Consider the following 17,885-nt stretch of genomic DNA (forward strand, 5'->3'; position numbering starts at 1 on the left):
CCATTCAGATCTCATTATAAGCACCCTGCTATTATCTAAAGATATGGAAGGAAATCAATAGCTGTCTTGTCCTTTGAAATCACATCTGTTCTGTCAGGCTGCTGACAAAGCTTAGCAGAAAGTCAGCTTGAAGGGATTTATTTTTATTGATCTGCTTTTGAATTACATCTTTGCACAATGGGGTACTCTGTGCATGCATCTCTGCAGACTCCACATCTTTGGGCACAGTCGGTGTCTATGTAACAGTTTCTGATTTTAATGGGAAATGATTAAAAATAATGTGAAAGCTGAGAATAATTTGAGGACCACCTGGAAGTCAAGAACACAAACAAACCAAGATCAGAATCTTCAACTCTGATCTTAAATCAGTTTTGCTCTGTGGTGCAGAACATAGGAAGCTGAGAAAGGCTCACAGACCTTCATCAGCAGCTGTCTAAGGAACATTTTGAAGACTTACTGGTCTAACTTGATCTGCAATGACCTGTAGGAAAAAGCAAAACAAAGACCTGCAGAAGAAGAGGAGGATGAGATGGGTAGGACTCAAGGGAACACCACCACTAGACGAGCCTGAAGGAAAGGAAAAAAGAGGCAGCCCAGAGTTTGAATAAGCAAATATTTGAATATACAAATATGAGCTAGAGCTCATTTGCATCCTCCTCCATCCCTATACAATGATCAAACAGAAGCAAAGGGGCTCAAGGAGAGTTTTAGTTTCGTCAGCACACGTGTGCGGTGATTTGTGACTGAAAACTCTGTGCTTTACGTCAGAGACGCCAGGCTCTGATAGTAACTCTCATTGAATTCTGCAGAATGTGCTGGAGCAACTTCAAACCAACTGAGATATTCTGTCAAACAGTGAGCATGTCTGATGTGTCTGCTAAACACGTGTTTCCATCTGTGCAGTCTTCAATGTTATGCATTAAAAACCAAAGCAAGGATATTAATAACAGACAAATAATTTTGTAGAGCATACATCGTAAAATGAACACAAGCACAAACAGTCCTCTCGTGACTCAGTGTTTTCTGGTACTTGCAAACACTGCACATTACACATCAGCTTCCCGCATGCCCGAGGACAGCATGACCAAATACTTCCATCAGGGTCTACTTTTTGACACAATTCTTCTTTCAGCGCTTTGCCCTGTCACGTCGCATATTCCTAAAGCTCACCTACAACAATAACACCACATCTAATGGTACATGAGTAAAGGTGGATTGCTTGTAATGGGTTTGACACAAAAGGTATGCCTTTTTCTGACATGACAAATTTGAGCCTGATACACGTTCTCTGGTAGCACTAAGCTACATCTCTTACTCTGCTCAGGAATCACTACTGCAGGGAATTTCAGCTCATAACATTCTTCTACATTTCACACATAAATTAGTCTGAATGAAAAGGCAGCAAGGTTGATGGCTGTCTGTATTTACCATCAGGTATAAGCATGACTGATCTGCAGCTAAACTCTGATCTTCTGTGTGTTCAGACACTTTTCCATCAGAATCAGCACAAACGTTTTGTTTTTTGTTGTTGTTGTTTTTTTTTTAAACTTTGAGCTACAGAAGCTCGTCTGTCGGATCAGACCTTAAATCCTCATGTGCATCCATGAACCTTGGTGGTCCATGACCCGTCACTGGATTACCACTGTTCCTTCCGTGGACCACTTTTGATCGATCCCTATAAACCAGGAGCAGGGCTGTGGTTGTGATCCAGTCATCTAACATCACAGTTTGGCCTTTTGTCAAACTCAAAACTCACCGTTTTTCCAGCTTCCAACATCAACTTTGAAGACAAAATGTTCTCCTGCTCCCTGATATAGTCCACCCACTAACAGGTACCATGATGAAGAGATAATCAGTGTCATTCAGTTCACCTGCAGCGGTCAGAGCATTACACCTAATCGGTGTAAGTGTTAGCGCAGAGATGGACTGGCATCCTGTCTGCACTGTGCTCTGTAAAACCTCTGTTCCCTGAATCAAACAAGGATGGATTGTTTTGTCTCACACAATAGTAACAGATTTTTGATAGAACCTAGCTGATAATAGCAAGTTTGCAACAGACATAATAACGGTATAAAAATGATATCACAAGCATTACTCATGTTCTTGTGGATACATTTTCCTTTAAACTGAGTGGACACTGTGCCAACATCTGGGTCATTTGGTCCAGTGGGGAGAGCAAAGCCCCAAGTGTAACTTTTTGTTTCTGCATGATTAAGACTGGAGCCTCTGGGGCTGATGTCACTGCTGCTGCAGTCGCAGTGTGATCTAAATTGACAGCCAGACATGACTTTATTGTGCATTCAGAGTAACCAGGGGTACTTCTGGGGACATTTAAGAAAAATCTTTGTTAAAACTATTTTTTCTTTTTATTCTGTACTTTGGTTTCTGAAAAAATATGAGCAAATCTTTGGTTCACCCATAAACTACAGATGTTTATTGTGCCAGTTAGAAAATGAATTAGAAATAACAAAGAGCCGTTGTCCTTGGATACAAGCACATAACATACAGTGGTTTAATAAAGTACCAATAACAGTTTAACTGTATTTACATTATTTAGGTGACCTGCAAATTGTCACCAAAGAAATACTTAAAATATACAGTCATTTTAAGTGTTGCATAAATTTTGCAGAAAACAAGCAATATTTCCCCATCCTACATTATAAGTACACTGTGGAGCCATATTATTGAGTGACTTACCTTTTTACATCGTTATTTATTAAAATAGTTTTTAATCTTCCTTATATTGATGTGCATGATGGATATTCTATGTTTATTTGTTCTTTTTTGCTTACTCTGTACTTAGAAGCTGCTGAAATTGGCCGATAGTATAATAATTTCTTTGTGTTGTGTAAAAACTTGACTTTTTACTTATTGTAGGGTACTATCTGCACGTACTGGTAGGTAAATATAATCACGTTGTAATTTCAAATAAAATACACTGAAATTCCATTCAGCTGATTTTGTACTGTATGAACTTGCTTGTAAATTTTAGGAATAAATAAATAAATATAGCAGATTGTTTTTGTTTACTTTCAAGGCAGCTGTGTAATGAAGCTGGCTCGGAAGTGAATAATTACATGGAAATGTAATCCTGTGGTTTAAAGCTGGAACTCATTAGTTTTGCTGTAACTTGATAATAAAGTCACCAAAAGCGGTTAGCAGTCTCCACAGCTCGACTTAAAATGTCAAATTACTGTGACATTAAATCAAGTGAGTACTTCAAAATAGCACATGCACTGTGAGGAGCGCACACAGCTTCAGTCGGTTAGAGTTATAAAATAATAACTTGTGTAATATTTTCCAAGCAGCGTGACTGAATCTGAGTCACGGAAGGGAAACGAAGATTAAAGATCTGCCTTCAAGGACAATCCAGAGCCACCGGCTTGTAGACAACATAGCAGCAGAAGATAAATCCTAATACGTTTCTATGAGACTGTTTTTTTCACTTGGGCTGAATACTTTCCAAGGCACCGATGGGCTTCAGACATCAAAGCTGACAGAAGCTAATTAAACATTTCAATTTCAAGATGTTTCTGAAAAGATAAACAGAACTCAGAAATTCCTTAAGGGGCACTTCTGTCAGTTAATTTCCTCCTTTGGGTATGAAAGTAACAAACTTTGTTTTAAATCCCCCTCTTTAGTCTGTTTTGATCTCTGAGGCCCTGACGTGACAGTATACATAATTTTAGTAAATGTCTTGATTTTCAGTACTGGATTGGGGTCATTTAAGGACAGAAAGTCTAATTTGTCTATTTCTTTAGTCTGTGTTCTTGATCTCTCGCTCTCTCTTTAGGCTAAAACTCTCATTGATTTATGAGAGTATTTATTTGCTCGGGGTTCGAGTGTAATTTTTGCACTATTAATTATAAATATTTACTTATTTACTTTGGTTCTCGATCTCTACAATGAAGCACCAACACTCCCACAAATAAATACAGATGTACGCTTTGTTGTTACTGGACATCCTCCGAATAACAAACGCATTGTGTGAAGCGAGGAAGTGAACGTAACACAGTCACGGGGTTAGTCCTTTGGCCAGAAAGCCTGATGGCCAACACCTGTCTAAACACATGTAGATGAAAAACAGAATGCGCACCCGCTGCAAGATTAATACGCCCCTCCTGTTTTAAGACCCTTATCTAATCAGACGGGTCAGTCAAGAGCATGTGCTTGTTTACAGTGACAGCACCACCCTCGTTCCTTGTTCAACTGGCTGAGTGAATGAACAGTTTTGTCCAAATACTTTAGGGCGAACTGGGTTTGCTCCAAGAAGAATGTGCTGTTCTGTCAAACAGCAAATACTCCGGTTTATATTTCTGAGTGTGTTTGTGTGTCTTTGTGTAGACATGGCAAACAGGAGGTTTTCATTTCATACATAGATGCTTCTTCATCCTAACGTTTGAATTTATGAGCCTTTGCCCTGCACAGCAATGCAAGAGAACACCTTCACAGATAGATAGATAGATAGATAGATAGATAGATAGATAGATAGATAGATAGATAGATAGATAGATAGATAGATAGATAGATAGATAGATAGATAGATAGATAGATAGATAGATAGATAGATAGATAGATAGATAGATGTTTCATGTATATATCTATGTCTACAGAATGAGCATGCTCAGAGTAGGATGAAGTCTACACTTTTCCTGTTCCTACCCCCATATTTCAACTTTTATTGCTTACAAATCCATATTCAGAATTTGACATTATATGATCCATACATGTTTAACTATATACAAGTCTGCACTCATATACAACACATAAACATACACACATAAAACAATTTTAGCACTTAAACCAAAACAATAACAAACTACATTTTTACATAAACTAAGCACGCTGTGGTTAACACCTGCTTAATCTCTGAGCTTATTTTATATCTATGTTACAAATACCTTAATGAGCGCTTGAAGCTTGGGTTACTCTGGCTTTGATCTATAAAAAGGAGGTCAAGGCTTCAATAGAGCACAGTGAGACAACTCAGTCACTGAGAGGAATATTTCCTATATTCATGCAATTTATTATTTTTAAACAATCGTGTGAATTTGTGTATTGATGTACTTGTCTTGATTTCATCTGTACAGGTGTTCTACACACTAACTCATGTGACTGTAATGCTGTGATAGTTTACATTTGTCCCTACTGGCTTGCTGAACATAAGGATTCCTCTCAGGTCATGAGTATTTTGTCTTATTTGGAACAAGTTCTGGATGTTGTGGGGCAAAGATTTATTTGCTGCTTTGTACATTGTTTGCACAGTTCTTAAACATTAAAGTTCATTACATTAAAATTAGAAAAAGACCAAATAATATTTGAAAGGGTTACAAGGAGAAAGCCTCATCTTTCAGTTGCTTCTGAACAAACCCAAATTTGCTTTAGACAGATGAGATCAAAATGGAGATGTTTGCCTATAACATAACACCGCATGTGGAAAAACAAACACAACTCATCAGCACAAACACCTCATACCAAGTGTCAAGCCCAGTGCTGAGAGGGTGATGATTTGGGCTTGCTTTGCAAGGACAGTCCCTGGGAACCTTGCAGCAACTGATTTGACCACGAGCGCCTCCGTATGCTAAAGTATTCTAGAGTGAAAAGCGGGGCATCCAGTGCTGCAAAGTCCAGACTTCAACCAGATTAATACTGCAGAAGGACCTGTAGGTGTATTTAATTATCCACATGGCCCGAGTGTAAGTGATTCCAGCCTCCTCATAAAAAGACTGCAGCTGTTTGTATCAACAAACACATATTGAAACTATTCACTTGCACTCGTGTGTTTCTCCACTTTTGTTCAGTGTTTTCTTTTACTTACTGATATTTTACATATGTTGATCAAAGATGCTCCACTGTTTCACTCAATCCACAGAACTGCACCGTGTCCTAGTTTCCCATTGGTCACATGACTGCATTTACTCCTCTTTGTCTACAACATTTCTCCTTTTCTTTCTTCTCTTGAATTTACATTTTTCAAACCCTTTAAATGTATCTTGTACATGCAAGATACTTCAACTGTGAGAGACAGAATGTGAAAAAAAAAATCCATGAATCCACATGGTAGGATTTGTAAAGAATTTATTCGTAAATCAGGGTGGAAAATAAGTATTTGGTCAATAACAAAAATACAACTCAATACTTTGTAACATAACCTTTGTTGGCAATAACAGAGGTCAAACGTTTACTATAGGTCTTTACCAGGTTTGCACACACAGTAGCTGGTATTTTGGCCCATTCTTCCATGCAGATCTTCTCGAGAGCAGTGATGTTTTGGGGCTGTCGCCGAGCAACACGGACTTTCAACTCCCGCCACAGATTTTCTATGGGGTTGAGGTCTGGAGACTGGCTAGGCCACTCCAGGACTTTCAAATGCTTCTTACGGAGCCACTCCTTTGTTGCCCGGGCGGTGTGTTTTGGATCATTGTCATGTTGGAAGACCCAGCCTCGTTTCATCTTCAAAGTTCTCACTGATGGAAGGAGGTTTTCGCTCAAAATCTCACGATACATGGCCCCATTCATTCTGTCCTTAACACGGATCAGTCGTCCTGTCCCCTTGGCAGAAAAACAGCCCCATAGCATGATGTTTCCACCCCCATGCTTCACAGTAGGTATGGTGTTCTTGGGATGCAACTCAGTATTCGTCTTCCTCCAAACACGACGAGTTGAGTTTATACCAAAAAGTTCTACTTTGGTTTCATCTGACCACATGACATTCTCCCAATCCTCTGCTGTATCATCCATGTGCTCTCTGGCAAACTTCAGACGGGCCTGGACATGCACTGGCTTCAGCAGCGGAACACGTCTGGCACTGCGGGATTTGATTCCCTGCCGTTGTAGTGTGTTACTGATGGTGACCTTTGTTACTTTGGTCCCAGCTCTCTGCAGGTCATTCACCAGGTCCCCCCGTGTGGTTCTGGGATCTTTGCTCACCGTTCTCATGATCATTTTGACCCCACGGGATGAGATCTTGCGTGGAGCCCCAGATGGAGGGAGATTATCAGTGGTCTTGTATGTCTTCCATTTTCTGATGATTGCTCCCACAGTTGATTTTTTTCACACCAAGCTGCTTGCCTATTGTAGATTCACTCTTCCCAGTCTGGTGCAGGTCTACAATACTTTTCCTGGTGTCCTTCGAAAGCTCTTTGGTCTTGGCCATGGCGGAGTTTGGAGTCTGACTGTTTGAGGCTGTGGACAGGTGTCTTTTATACAGATGATGAGTTCAAACAGGTGCCATTCATACAGGTAACGAGTGGGGGACAGAAAAGCTTCTTACAGAAGACGTTACAGGTCTGTGAGAGCCAGAGATTTTCCTTGTTTGAGGTGACCAAATACTTATTTTCCACCCTGATTTACAAATAAATTCTTTACAAATCCTACCATGTGAATTCATGGATTTTTTTTCACATTCTGTCTCTCACAGTTGAAGTGTACCTCTGGTGCAAATTACTGACCTCTGTCATCATTTTAAGTGGGGGAACTTGCACAATCGGTGGCTGACTAAATACTTTTTTGCTCCACTGTATCTGGTTACATGCAGCTCATAATTATATATAAACATACATTATTTGTGTGTTTATATATAAGTGGAAACATTTTACTCATGTCCAAATCCTTTTAGAGAAACAGTATCAAACTCAAACTACAGCCCACTCTGATCTTTAGTTAATTGCACAATGAATCCCTGGACGATCTCAATATAAGAAAAAAGACATACACTTTTAAAATGTACGTCTCAGTTTTTCAACATGACAAAGAAATGCTGCTGTAGTTAATGACATAAATGAAATGGTAAATGGTAAATGGCCTGCATTTGTATAGCGCTTTTCTAGTCCATAGGACCCCAAAGCGCTTTACACTACATTCAGTCATTCACCCATTCACACACACATTCACACACTGGCACTGGCACGAAATGCACGTACAAATGTACAAATAATATACCAATGTAATGTTAAATTATTTCTGTAATTAATTTTTTAAATAATCATATCGTCTACTACCCATTTTAAACTGGAACTTACTAGAATGGACGAGAAGACGGCTGCTGCCCTGCGGAACTATTTATCAGCTGCACTGTCTACACGGACAGCAGTAAGGTAAACTACCCACTGCACTTCCGTTGCCCATGACACCGGAGCGAAGTTCTGACAGCTGATTCCTAAATCAGTTCATATCCATTTCGTGCCTCCAGGGCGTCATTTTTGAGGTTATTTACAGGCGCACGGAGCTGCTACGAGTCTCGGCTGGAGTTGCAGACTGCGGCCCGAGCAGAGGAGGGGCGGCTGATTATGGTGTAGCGCGGAGCGCTAGCTCTGAGACAGCAGGTAACACAGATCACACACAGGCTAACAGCAGTTAGCACACAGACTTTGCGGGCAACTTTCAGCTGTACAGCTGCTCCCATCTGCGTTTAGAGAGGAATAACCCCGAGCCGAGGCTGCGTATGAGCTTGGGCATAGTGTCCAGCTAGCCGTGCTGAGCGGTGTGAGCCATTTGTTGTTGTTATTTTACGGTAACACAGCAGCCCACAGCTCGGAGACGAGGCAGTGACTTCACTCTGAAAAGTTTTAGTACGAGTCCTGAATGTGTTTGAAGCACTTTCAGCTCTGCACAAAGGTTTAACTCGTGTACTACACCTCTGTTTGGTTTGGGTGTTATAAGAAGGGAGCCGACTCCTTCTAGTTTGGGTCACGTTGGGTTTGGGTTTTGGGGAAGTTTGGGATTTAGGGAACATTTTCAGTTGCGCTGATCGCTGGAACTGCGGTAGGCCTGACAGATGTGTCATATGTTGCCTGCTTACTGTTTGACCGGCATCCAGGTGCTATGTGTCAAGGAGGTGCAGCAGTGAGTGACAGCTGAGGCAGGTGGGCCTTGACTCAGGCGCAGTGACACACATTTCACGGTCCGATACCTTTAGTCTCTGCTTCCCACATCGCTCAGACTGGATTCACACTGACCGAGAGCTGCAGCCTGCGCTGTCTGTGAAGCAGTATCACAGTAAGAGCGCCGTGGCACATGATGTTTTCAAAAGACCATAAAGATTGAGTCTGATGTCAGATGAGAGCGGAGGACAAATCTTGCATGTGCAATGTCTCATGATGTTCCAGATAAAAAATGTAACCTGTCAGGAAAAAGGTAAGATAGACCAACTGACAGCAAGCCAGTGCTGTCCTCTGTATGCCCCACTGATGATATACCCTTAACAGTCAGGGTCACATTCGGTCTCAGACACTGTTTGTTTACAGTATATCTGTGTTCCTGGATTCAAGGTCCATCTGTTTTCTCGTCATGAAAACTTCCAGCCCTTGACTGACTGTGGACTGTACTGTACGAGTAGTGATCCTGCAAGAAATGTAACACTCCGTGATGTCTTGACTCAGCAACCTGCTTATCACACAGAAGGAATGTGTGCAGTGAGATTTCCTTCTGTTGATGGAAATGTTGTGTTGCGGTGCTCAATACTAGATCTTGTTTTTGAGTTACATTTGAATCCCCCCGCATTAAATTCACACTAAATTCACACCTTCTCTGCAACCAGATGATAGCTACGAGATCAAAAGCATGATTGTGCAGGAAATAATATTTAACATATCTATAATTCAAAACTTTTTCAGCACGTCTCTGCACATCATTTGGAATTGCAGATGAGTTGCTTATGAGTTGCAATTAAGATGGATTAAAAATGAACGAGTTTAAAATCATTTTTTCACAGTAGTTGTAGTAATGTATGTGATATGTAGTAGTACTAATTTTCTGTGAAAAAATAGAGACTTCTTACTGTTTGCCTTTGATGCAATTTACCTTGAAAGAGCTATGGTCTGTGTGTTTGCGCCTCTCTATTCTCTGTGTTACCTGTATGTGCATAATTGTAACAGCATTATGTTTTAAACCACAGTTACATGAGAAGTTTTGAATTTTTGTCCTCAATTTTAGATTGTGGGAGGAAACCAGTGTGAATGTTTGAATAACTGCAATTAACAAGTGACGTTACTACAGATGTGATACTTGTTTTGAGAGTGTTGATGGGGAAGTATAGATAAGGTCAGAAGGAGCTTCACTAAGTCTTTAATGTTCTACGTGAAGCATATGATAGGGTGTCCAGAGAGGAACTGTGGTGCTGCATGAGGAAGTGAGGATTGGCAAAGAAGGATATAAGGGTGGTGCAGGACCTGTATGAGGTCAGCGTGATGGTGGTGAGGTGTGCAGTAGGAGTGACAGATGGGTTCAAGGTCGGGTGAGTTTACTTCAGGGATCTTCTTGTTTGCAGTGGTGATGGACAGGCTGACCATCCACTGATGGACTGTGATGATTGCAGATGACTGTGGTCTGTAGTGAGAGTAGGGATCAAGTGGAAGAGAGCCTGGAGAGGTGAAGCTATGGTCTCAAGAGGAGGAATGAAAGTCAGTAGAAGCAAGACAGAATACATGTGAATGAGAGGTGAAGGAGCAGAGGTGATGAAGGTAGATGAGTTTAAACGGGGGGGTCAGCCATTCAGTGCAACAGACAGTCCACAAGAGAGATGAAGAAGTGAGTGCAGGTGGAGTGGAGTGGGTGGAGATGGATGTCAGGGGTAATTTGTGACAGGAGAGCTGCAGGAATAAAAGGGAAGTTTTACAAGATGGTAGTGAGACCTGCTAGGATGTGTAGCTTGACATGGTGGCACTGACAATTAGACAGAAGGCCAGCCTGGAGGTGGCAAATTTTTATTGCAGGTGACCAAAATGGACAAGATTAGAAATGAGTTCATGAGAGGCACACATCAGGTTGGAGTCAAAGTTGATGAGCTGATTTGGACATGTACAGAGGAGGGGCAATGGGTATATTGTCCAATGGATGTTAAATATGGAGCTGTGAGGTGGTTTATGGATGTATTGAAGGAAGACATGCAGAGGGTTGGTGTGACAGTGGAGGATGCTGGGATATGGGGAGGGAGATTATCTGCTGTGGCGACCCCTAATGAGAACAGTTAAAGGAAGTGGTAGAAATATCTATTTGTAATGAAAACACAGACTCCCTCGTGTAATTCAGGATTATTTGACTGCTGTATCACTACCTTATAATGCCTCTGCATCTGTGTGTTATGCAGTATGGTGTAACTGAGCATTTTATTCTGTATGCTCTGTGTTGTTTGCAGGCATTTGAGCAGCAGTGCATTGCAGCACGGTGCACCGTGGTTTTGACAGTCATATCACATCAGCGTAGCCATGCTCACGTTGGCCAGTAAGCTGAAGAAAGAAGACGGAGGAAAGACAGGCCGTGCCTCCGGAGCCTCAGACTCCACCCACAGGGTCTCAATCAGAGACCGCCTCCTTACCAAAGGTACCCGGGTATTTTATAATTTGGTCCATTTTTCAGTTTCAGTTTCCCTTTTTTATTACAGGAACAAAACTAGATTTCAACAAGGTTGCAACAGTTTTCCTCTTGTGAATATAATCCATCCTTCCTTCCTTCCTTCCTTCTTCTTAACTGTTTCTCCATCTTAGCTTGACGGAGTGGCTGGAGTCTGTCCCAGCATTTGTGCTCACTGGTTAGGGTGAGAGTCACTTCTATGTTAGCTCTCTCTCTCTGGCTCTGACCACAGAGACAAAACATTCACTGTGCAGAGCGCCATGAATATTAGGGATGCTCCTTGAGGCTAATTTACTAATGTTTTTAAATGGCAGCACACAGTCTGACTGACTCGTGTCATAGTAGTACACGCTCGGAAATCCGAGTCGAGCGTAATGGACGAGGTTAAATGCTGTCTCCTCTGATATTACGTGTGTATTCAAGAGTTGTTAGAAACACTTAATCATGTTCTTAAATAATCAAATCACATTTTACATTTTGGGTTGTAGCCCTTGAACTTGTAGCATCTCAGAAATAATGGGCAACAACAAGTGTTCAGTAATAAAATAGGAGAGAGGTACTTTAACTGATTAGCATTAGAATGTTGACTAGCGACAGCAGCAATTTTTAAACCTCTTGTTTAAACCTATAAGTGGGCATGCCCTGAGGTGAGACTGGCCACCTGCTCTGAGCTCTACAACTTCGTCTTCCTCCTCAACTTGAAACTCTGGTTGAATGCTTGTTTTAGACACAGTAAAGTAGATCCAGAACATCGTAGGACAAGAGTGCAAGTGGTTAAAATGGGGCTTCCAGTGAGGGCTCTGCAATAGCAGGACGCCGCCCAGAGGTGCGCACAGAGATGATCTCTCCAAAGGGATCTTTCTTTATTTCTTTATGTTACATGCATAGAATCATGGAAATCAACTTTATTAAAATATTAGTTGTAGGTAATACATCTAATTAGTCAGAATTTTTGTTTGAGCATCACGTGGAGAAATACCCAAATGCCATTCCCTTTGAGACTCCCAGCAGGTGACAGCTTTGCCAGTCAAACATGCATGAATAATGGCAGCAGCTGCAGCTCATGACAACACAATAAGACCCAAGAGATGTAAACAAATTGGTTTTTTGATCAATGAATAATTTTGTGTTTCAACACAGAAAATAGCCTCGAAATAACTTTCACACTCACATTTGTCTGACGTTATTATCAAACATGTAATCTTAGTCTTGGTCTTACACTCCTGAAGCTTTACCTCCACTAACAAAATGCTTTTCAGGCCAACTGTTGTAGTAAGACATCTCCCAGCCCTCCAACATAAAGGCTGCACATGTCCTTGTTGTATTATTGTTATTTTGGTATTTTATAGTGCAAGTATATCATGTTTACAGACGCAAAATAAAGTTGGTAAATTTTATGTTTAACTTTTGAATGCATGACCGTATAAGTTGGTGATTTAGAGCCAACCATCCCAAAAACATACTTCACACAAATGTTTTTACACGTATTAGTTTTATAGAGAGACCCACCTTCAGCCAGAAGGAAGGAGTCTCTTTTAGCTTTTCTTAGCTGGGGACAGGTGACCTAAATTGTAGGTGGTGGATTAAAAATTTTTCAAAATCTGAATAGGACTTTGCCTTTTGGCCAAAGTTTGTTACTGTGAGCTACTCTTAATCTGATAAAAGCCCATCGTTGGTCTCCTTAGGCAAAACAGTAAGCCGGCGTTATCTCCGAGGGAGCTGTTAAGTAGATTACTGTGTATGCACATTCTGTGTGGAGAAACAGATGAAACTCCAGCGACTTCCTTGAATTACCTAATTATTAGACTATGCACATCTCAAAGAGCATATTTACCAAAGTAAAAATTCTCAGCAGGCCACGTCCGACCAACAGCACCAGCTGCCCAGAGAAGAAAAATACAACGGGTATTTTTGTTGTGTATTTTTCTGGGAGGTAAAGGTGTTAAACCAGCTGACACGAATTAGGAGTGAAAAGTGTGTCAGTAGTGAGAAAACACAACAGACCCTGAACGCTTTTAAAAATTCAGCCCGACCTCGCCCTCTGGCAGCGAGAACAAAACAACCTTTTATCCTTCTTGCGTTGCTCTTCTCTCTCCCCGTCTCCTTTTTCCTACTTTGGCCCACCGTGTTACTCGCTGTGTGTCTCTGCTACACTGCGCTGTATGTAAAATACATTTTTTCGTGTATGAATTTCATATTAGACTTTATGTTTTATGCAGAGAAACTTTCCTGACAATGCAGCTACTAAAATATTACTTCATTATAAAAACACCAGTGTGGGAGTTTGAGTTCTTTGTGTATGAGGATATCACACTGTGCCTCATTCTTCAGCCTCTTTTTTTTGTGTTTTTGCTGCTGTCTCACTCGTTCTTATTTTCTGCCAACAGAAGTTGCCGAACTTGAAGCCAATCTTCCTAGTAAGTACTTCCACTTTCATACACACAGCATTTTTTTTTTCAGCTTCACGTTTTCCGCCAGTCAAAAGCGGCTGAAACTCTGACAACTGAGTAATTGGCCTAATTTGCCATAAATCCTCATAGTCTCCTTCTGGCTCTTAATTTCCTCAGTTATGGTATAAAGGAGGCAGGAAAGAAAACCAAGCCTCTGATGTGCTTCACGTTCTCTGTTTTTGACAAATTGCTTTGCTAATGTTAAGTGAAAGCTATTTGTAACCATACTTTAAGCCGTTATTACATTGCCACGAAGTTATTCAGCAACAACCAGTAACACGATCATTTTACTTCATGGTTAAAATGTTTGTTAAGTGAGTGATTCATGGAAGACTACTTAGTCCAAATGACTAGGGATGGGTACCGGTGTCCGGTGCCATGATGGCACCGGTTCTGACATAAACGGTAGTAACCAGACCGAAAAGCAGCGCACATTTCGGTGCTTTATTTCGGTGCTTTATTTCGGTGCTTTATTTCGGTGCTTTATTTCGGTGCTTTTTTTTTCCTGAGCTGTGATACACTTCTAGCCAATCATTTTACGTTTCCGAGGATAGTAGGCGGGGCCAGGTACGTACGTTCTGTTAGAGCAGAGCTACAGATTAAAAATGCCCAAGGCGAAGCGGTCAAAGTCTGGCTGTACTTCATAGCAAAATATGCAAACTCAGCAGCCTGCAACACGTGCTTTAAGCTGATACTGTCAAAGGAGGTAACACCAAGAATCCGATTAAACAGCTGGCGACGCATAGCGTTTTTTTTAAAAGCCGAGAAATGCGCCGTATTTGATAGCTTGCTGCGAGACCTCACACCGTGCACGTCGGGTGGGTTGCCAGTTATCGGACCCGGAGCAACATCCCCCAAAAACCCGAAGAGGAGAGTCCTGGCCCCTAGCCCTGCCAGTGTAGCAGAAATGATGAGGATGATGCAGCAGCAGCCGTTCTTCTCTGCGTGAGTAGCTTAATGTTGTTAGTGTGTAATTTACGTTGAGTAGGCTAACCACGTTATTACATTAATGCATGTAAGGTGAACTAGCAAACATCATCATAGCTACATGCGGCTGTCTTCTTGTTTGATGGCAGATACTCCCTTCACCCTGCCAAAAAGGCTAAAATGACCAAAGAAAAAGTGGAAAACAGTTAAACATGAGAGGTTTTTGGACAAAAATTGGTGTTTTTTCCATTGATTAAGCACTGCTTCCAGCCAAGAGTGATACCATATATGCCACATAGCTGCAGAAAAGACTAACATTGTTATCTTTTTACAAAAAAAACCAGCTGAACATGAGAGGTTTTTGGACAAAGTTTGTGTTCTCCATTCTTTAAGCACCGGTTCGAGCACCGTTTAAGCACCGGCACCGTTTCAAAAGTACCGATTTGGCACCGGTATCGGATAAAACCTAAACGATACCCATCCCTACAAATGACAGACTGGTGGATGTTTTTAAATGATAAGAGACAGCTTAGCATTATTTAGCTGCGCATTTTCAGCCAGCTCGTCGAGTTCGACCTCATAAATGTATCTGTGCTAAGCTGCAAGTGATTCATGTCTTTAAATATAAACAAAAGTGATGCAGGCCTGAAGACGTTTGCTGCTCGCTGTATTTCTGCCCTTAGGGGAGATATTTGTTTAAACAGACTTTACCCTTGGCTACTATTTTAGCACTTCCACCTCAGTATATCAGATCTTCTTTGGTCACTGCTATGCACAAGTGCAGAGTTCATCATGCTTGCTGTGGCTCAGACCAGGTTGCTTCTTTTTTTGGTTTTGTTTGTGGCCTGATGAAACTGATGTGTAGCTTGAGGGTCAATGAACAATGTGTCATGCACACGGAAACAGGAAAGTAACACCGCTGATTGGCTTTCTTAGAAGATGTTTTTGTGAGATTCAAATTTAAGACACAATTCAAAGAGTCCAAAAAAAGCACTAGTGAGTAGTTGCTGGAGGTAGGCGCTGCTGCAGCGGGTGTTCGCAGCTTATTTGATCTCTTCCTCATATGACAACCTGAGAGTTCTTCAAATTGCTTTTCAAACAATCACTACAGTTGCTGTGAGGTCATGCGGCTCTTAGATGAACAGCAGTGTGAAGCAGGAGGCGTTTATGTTTCTGCAACCTGTGCTGTACAATTAAAGAATGATAAAATAATGTTCTGTGCAAAGTGCTTTTTTTAAAGTAGTTTTTATTTATGGAAACCGGGCTTATGTGTAAAAACATATTAGGATTTAATATATGTTAGAGGTGGGAATCACCAGACTTCCCACTATACGATATTACCTCAATACTTCACTCGAGATACAATTTTATTGTGATTTTCCATCTCACTATTGGAATAACATATATTTCACTTTTTTATACTGCAAATTATTTCCCCAAGTTAAGCTTTTTCAGCATCTGTTTTGTCCAATAAGATTTTATCCAATCTGCTGATTACAAAGATCTAATTATTACATTTCCAATCAGCAACTTCAATTCAATGTAATTACATTTTATTTATTTATACAGTGCCAAATTACAACAACAGTCGCCTCAAGGTGCTTTATATTGTAAGGTAGACCCTACAATAATACTGTACATACAGAGAAAAACCCAACAATCATGTGACCCTTTGGGGACAGTGGGAAGGAAAAACTCCCTTTTAATAGGAAGAAACCTCCGGCAGAACGGAGCTTCCTGTTTTATAGGCTCCATGTTAGTATAACAGAAAAGGAAGGACCAGTCAAAACAAATCGAGGACCATATTTCTAAACGAGGGGCTACCTCTGTAGCATGGACATGGTTTGGTTATGAAAAGTCTGACACGGACCAGAAAACTGTACAAATTATGCCGAAAACCGGTCCCCACTACAGACTCAAACACGACAAACCTCTTCTACCACCTACTCAAGAGTCGCGTAAAAGAGTACGGAGCGAGTTTACGGATGAAAAGCAAAATTGAGCCGTCAGGTGCTCAAAATGCACCTTAGACTTAAACGTTAAAACAAGCTTTTCCCCGCAGCACGCCGTGTAATAAATACTCACAAAGAAAATGGCGGCCGTTACAACTTGTATCTAAAACTGTAGTTTCACGGATCGGTCAAAACACTCGACTTCAGGTACACGGCGCTCAGCTGAAAACACTTCAAGTCGAGTTGCCCGAGATTCACAGAATTTACAGAAAATTTAAAATGTTTGTGATTTATATCGTTGTCTGGATGATAAATGTTTTATCAAAACATATCAATGTTTTTTTTGTTTTTTTTTTTTGGTTTGGTTGGGTTTTTTTTTTTTTTTTTAGATGCAAAGTGCTGTTTGTTTTAGGAACTCCCGAGTGCTCAAACCTCATTTGTTAAATATGTATGGACCACTACGTATCCTTTCTTTACGTCCCAGTATGAACGCTAAGATACCTTGAAGAGTATGAATTCATTAAATACGTAAAAACAACCCTCCCGGCTGTGAACACAGTGAGAAACACCAGTGTGAAGAACAGTGACAGATTTGTGTGCACAGTCTTTCACTTTTATATTTGTGACTTTCTTGGAATCACTTAAAGCAGAGAGCTTTGCCTGTTAAAGGCAATATGTTAAACGTAGGGTGGATGGGGAAATAAGAAGCAAATCAGATGTAAAAAAAACAAGGAGCACTCGTGGCTGATGGACTTCACTGAGGGAAGTTTTGTTGTCCAGGTGAAAGCTGGGATTCATCCACCGTGCAGTGAAGACATTTTTATTCTCTATAGGTTTATGCTCATAAACATGTCTTAATTGTAGCTGTTTACTTCATCACATAATTATTATTATTATTGTTGTTATTGATCCATTTATGTAAGTTTTTATTTGCAGCTTTTAAGACATCATTTTCATGTTTTGAGGTGAAGAAAGGTTATAAAAAAATTGATGCTGTATTTAAATGCAATATGCAATCTTCTCATAGAGCAAGCAGAGCACTTTATTTCTCAAGGGCTCTTTAATGACACTGATTCAGACAACCAGGGTTTCATTAATTCTTTTCTAATCAGGGAGCAATGTGTGAAACACGTTATATTAACATTCTGATGCATTGACTGGCAGCCAGCCCGGTATAATTTGATCATCCTCTTCAGAATGAGTTTCT

At 40.7% G+C, this 17,885-nt stretch overlaps 1 protein-coding gene and 1 long non-coding RNA gene across 4 annotated transcripts in view; one reads left to right on the forward strand and one right to left on the reverse strand.

Moving 5' to 3' along the window:
- Nucleotides 1–144: 144 nt before the first annotated feature.
- Nucleotides 145–1,852, reverse strand: LOC143413094 (uncharacterized). 3 transcript variants are annotated; one of them, XR_013093668.1, is made up of 4 exons: nt 1,757–1,771; nt 1,583–1,675; nt 418–567; nt 145–309 (listed from the first exon to the last, which is right to left on the reverse strand). It is a non-coding gene; the product is annotated as an uncharacterized LOC143413094 (long non-coding RNA). The 3 variants fall into 3 exon arrangements; XR_013093669.1 differs by lacking the exon at nt 1,583–1,675 and having other exon boundaries at nt 1,757–1,852; XR_013093667.1 differs by lacking the exon at nt 1,583–1,675 and having other exon boundaries at nt 418–506; nt 1,757–1,838.
- A 6,234-nt stretch (nt 1,853–8,086) lies between these two features.
- ube2f (ubiquitin-conjugating enzyme E2F (putative)) overlaps nt 8,087–17,885 on the forward strand; it is a 54,482-nt gene continuing 44,683 nt past the window's right edge. The window contains exons 1-3 of the mRNA XM_004566000.3: nt 8,087–8,324; nt 11,135–11,319; nt 13,737–13,766. Of these exons, the coding sequence (XP_004566057.1) occupies nt 11,205–11,319; nt 13,737–13,766 (145 nt within the window). The 5' untranslated portion in view covers nt 8,087–8,324; nt 11,135–11,204. The remainder of the gene's footprint in view (nt 8,325–11,134; nt 11,320–13,736; nt 13,767–17,885) is intronic.

This window comes from Maylandia zebra, linkage group LG16, assembly GCF_041146795.1.
Source record: "Maylandia zebra isolate NMK-2024a linkage group LG16, Mzebra_GT3a, whole genome shotgun sequence".
Lineage (NCBI taxonomy): Eukaryota > Metazoa > Chordata > Actinopteri > Cichliformes > Cichlidae > Maylandia > Maylandia zebra.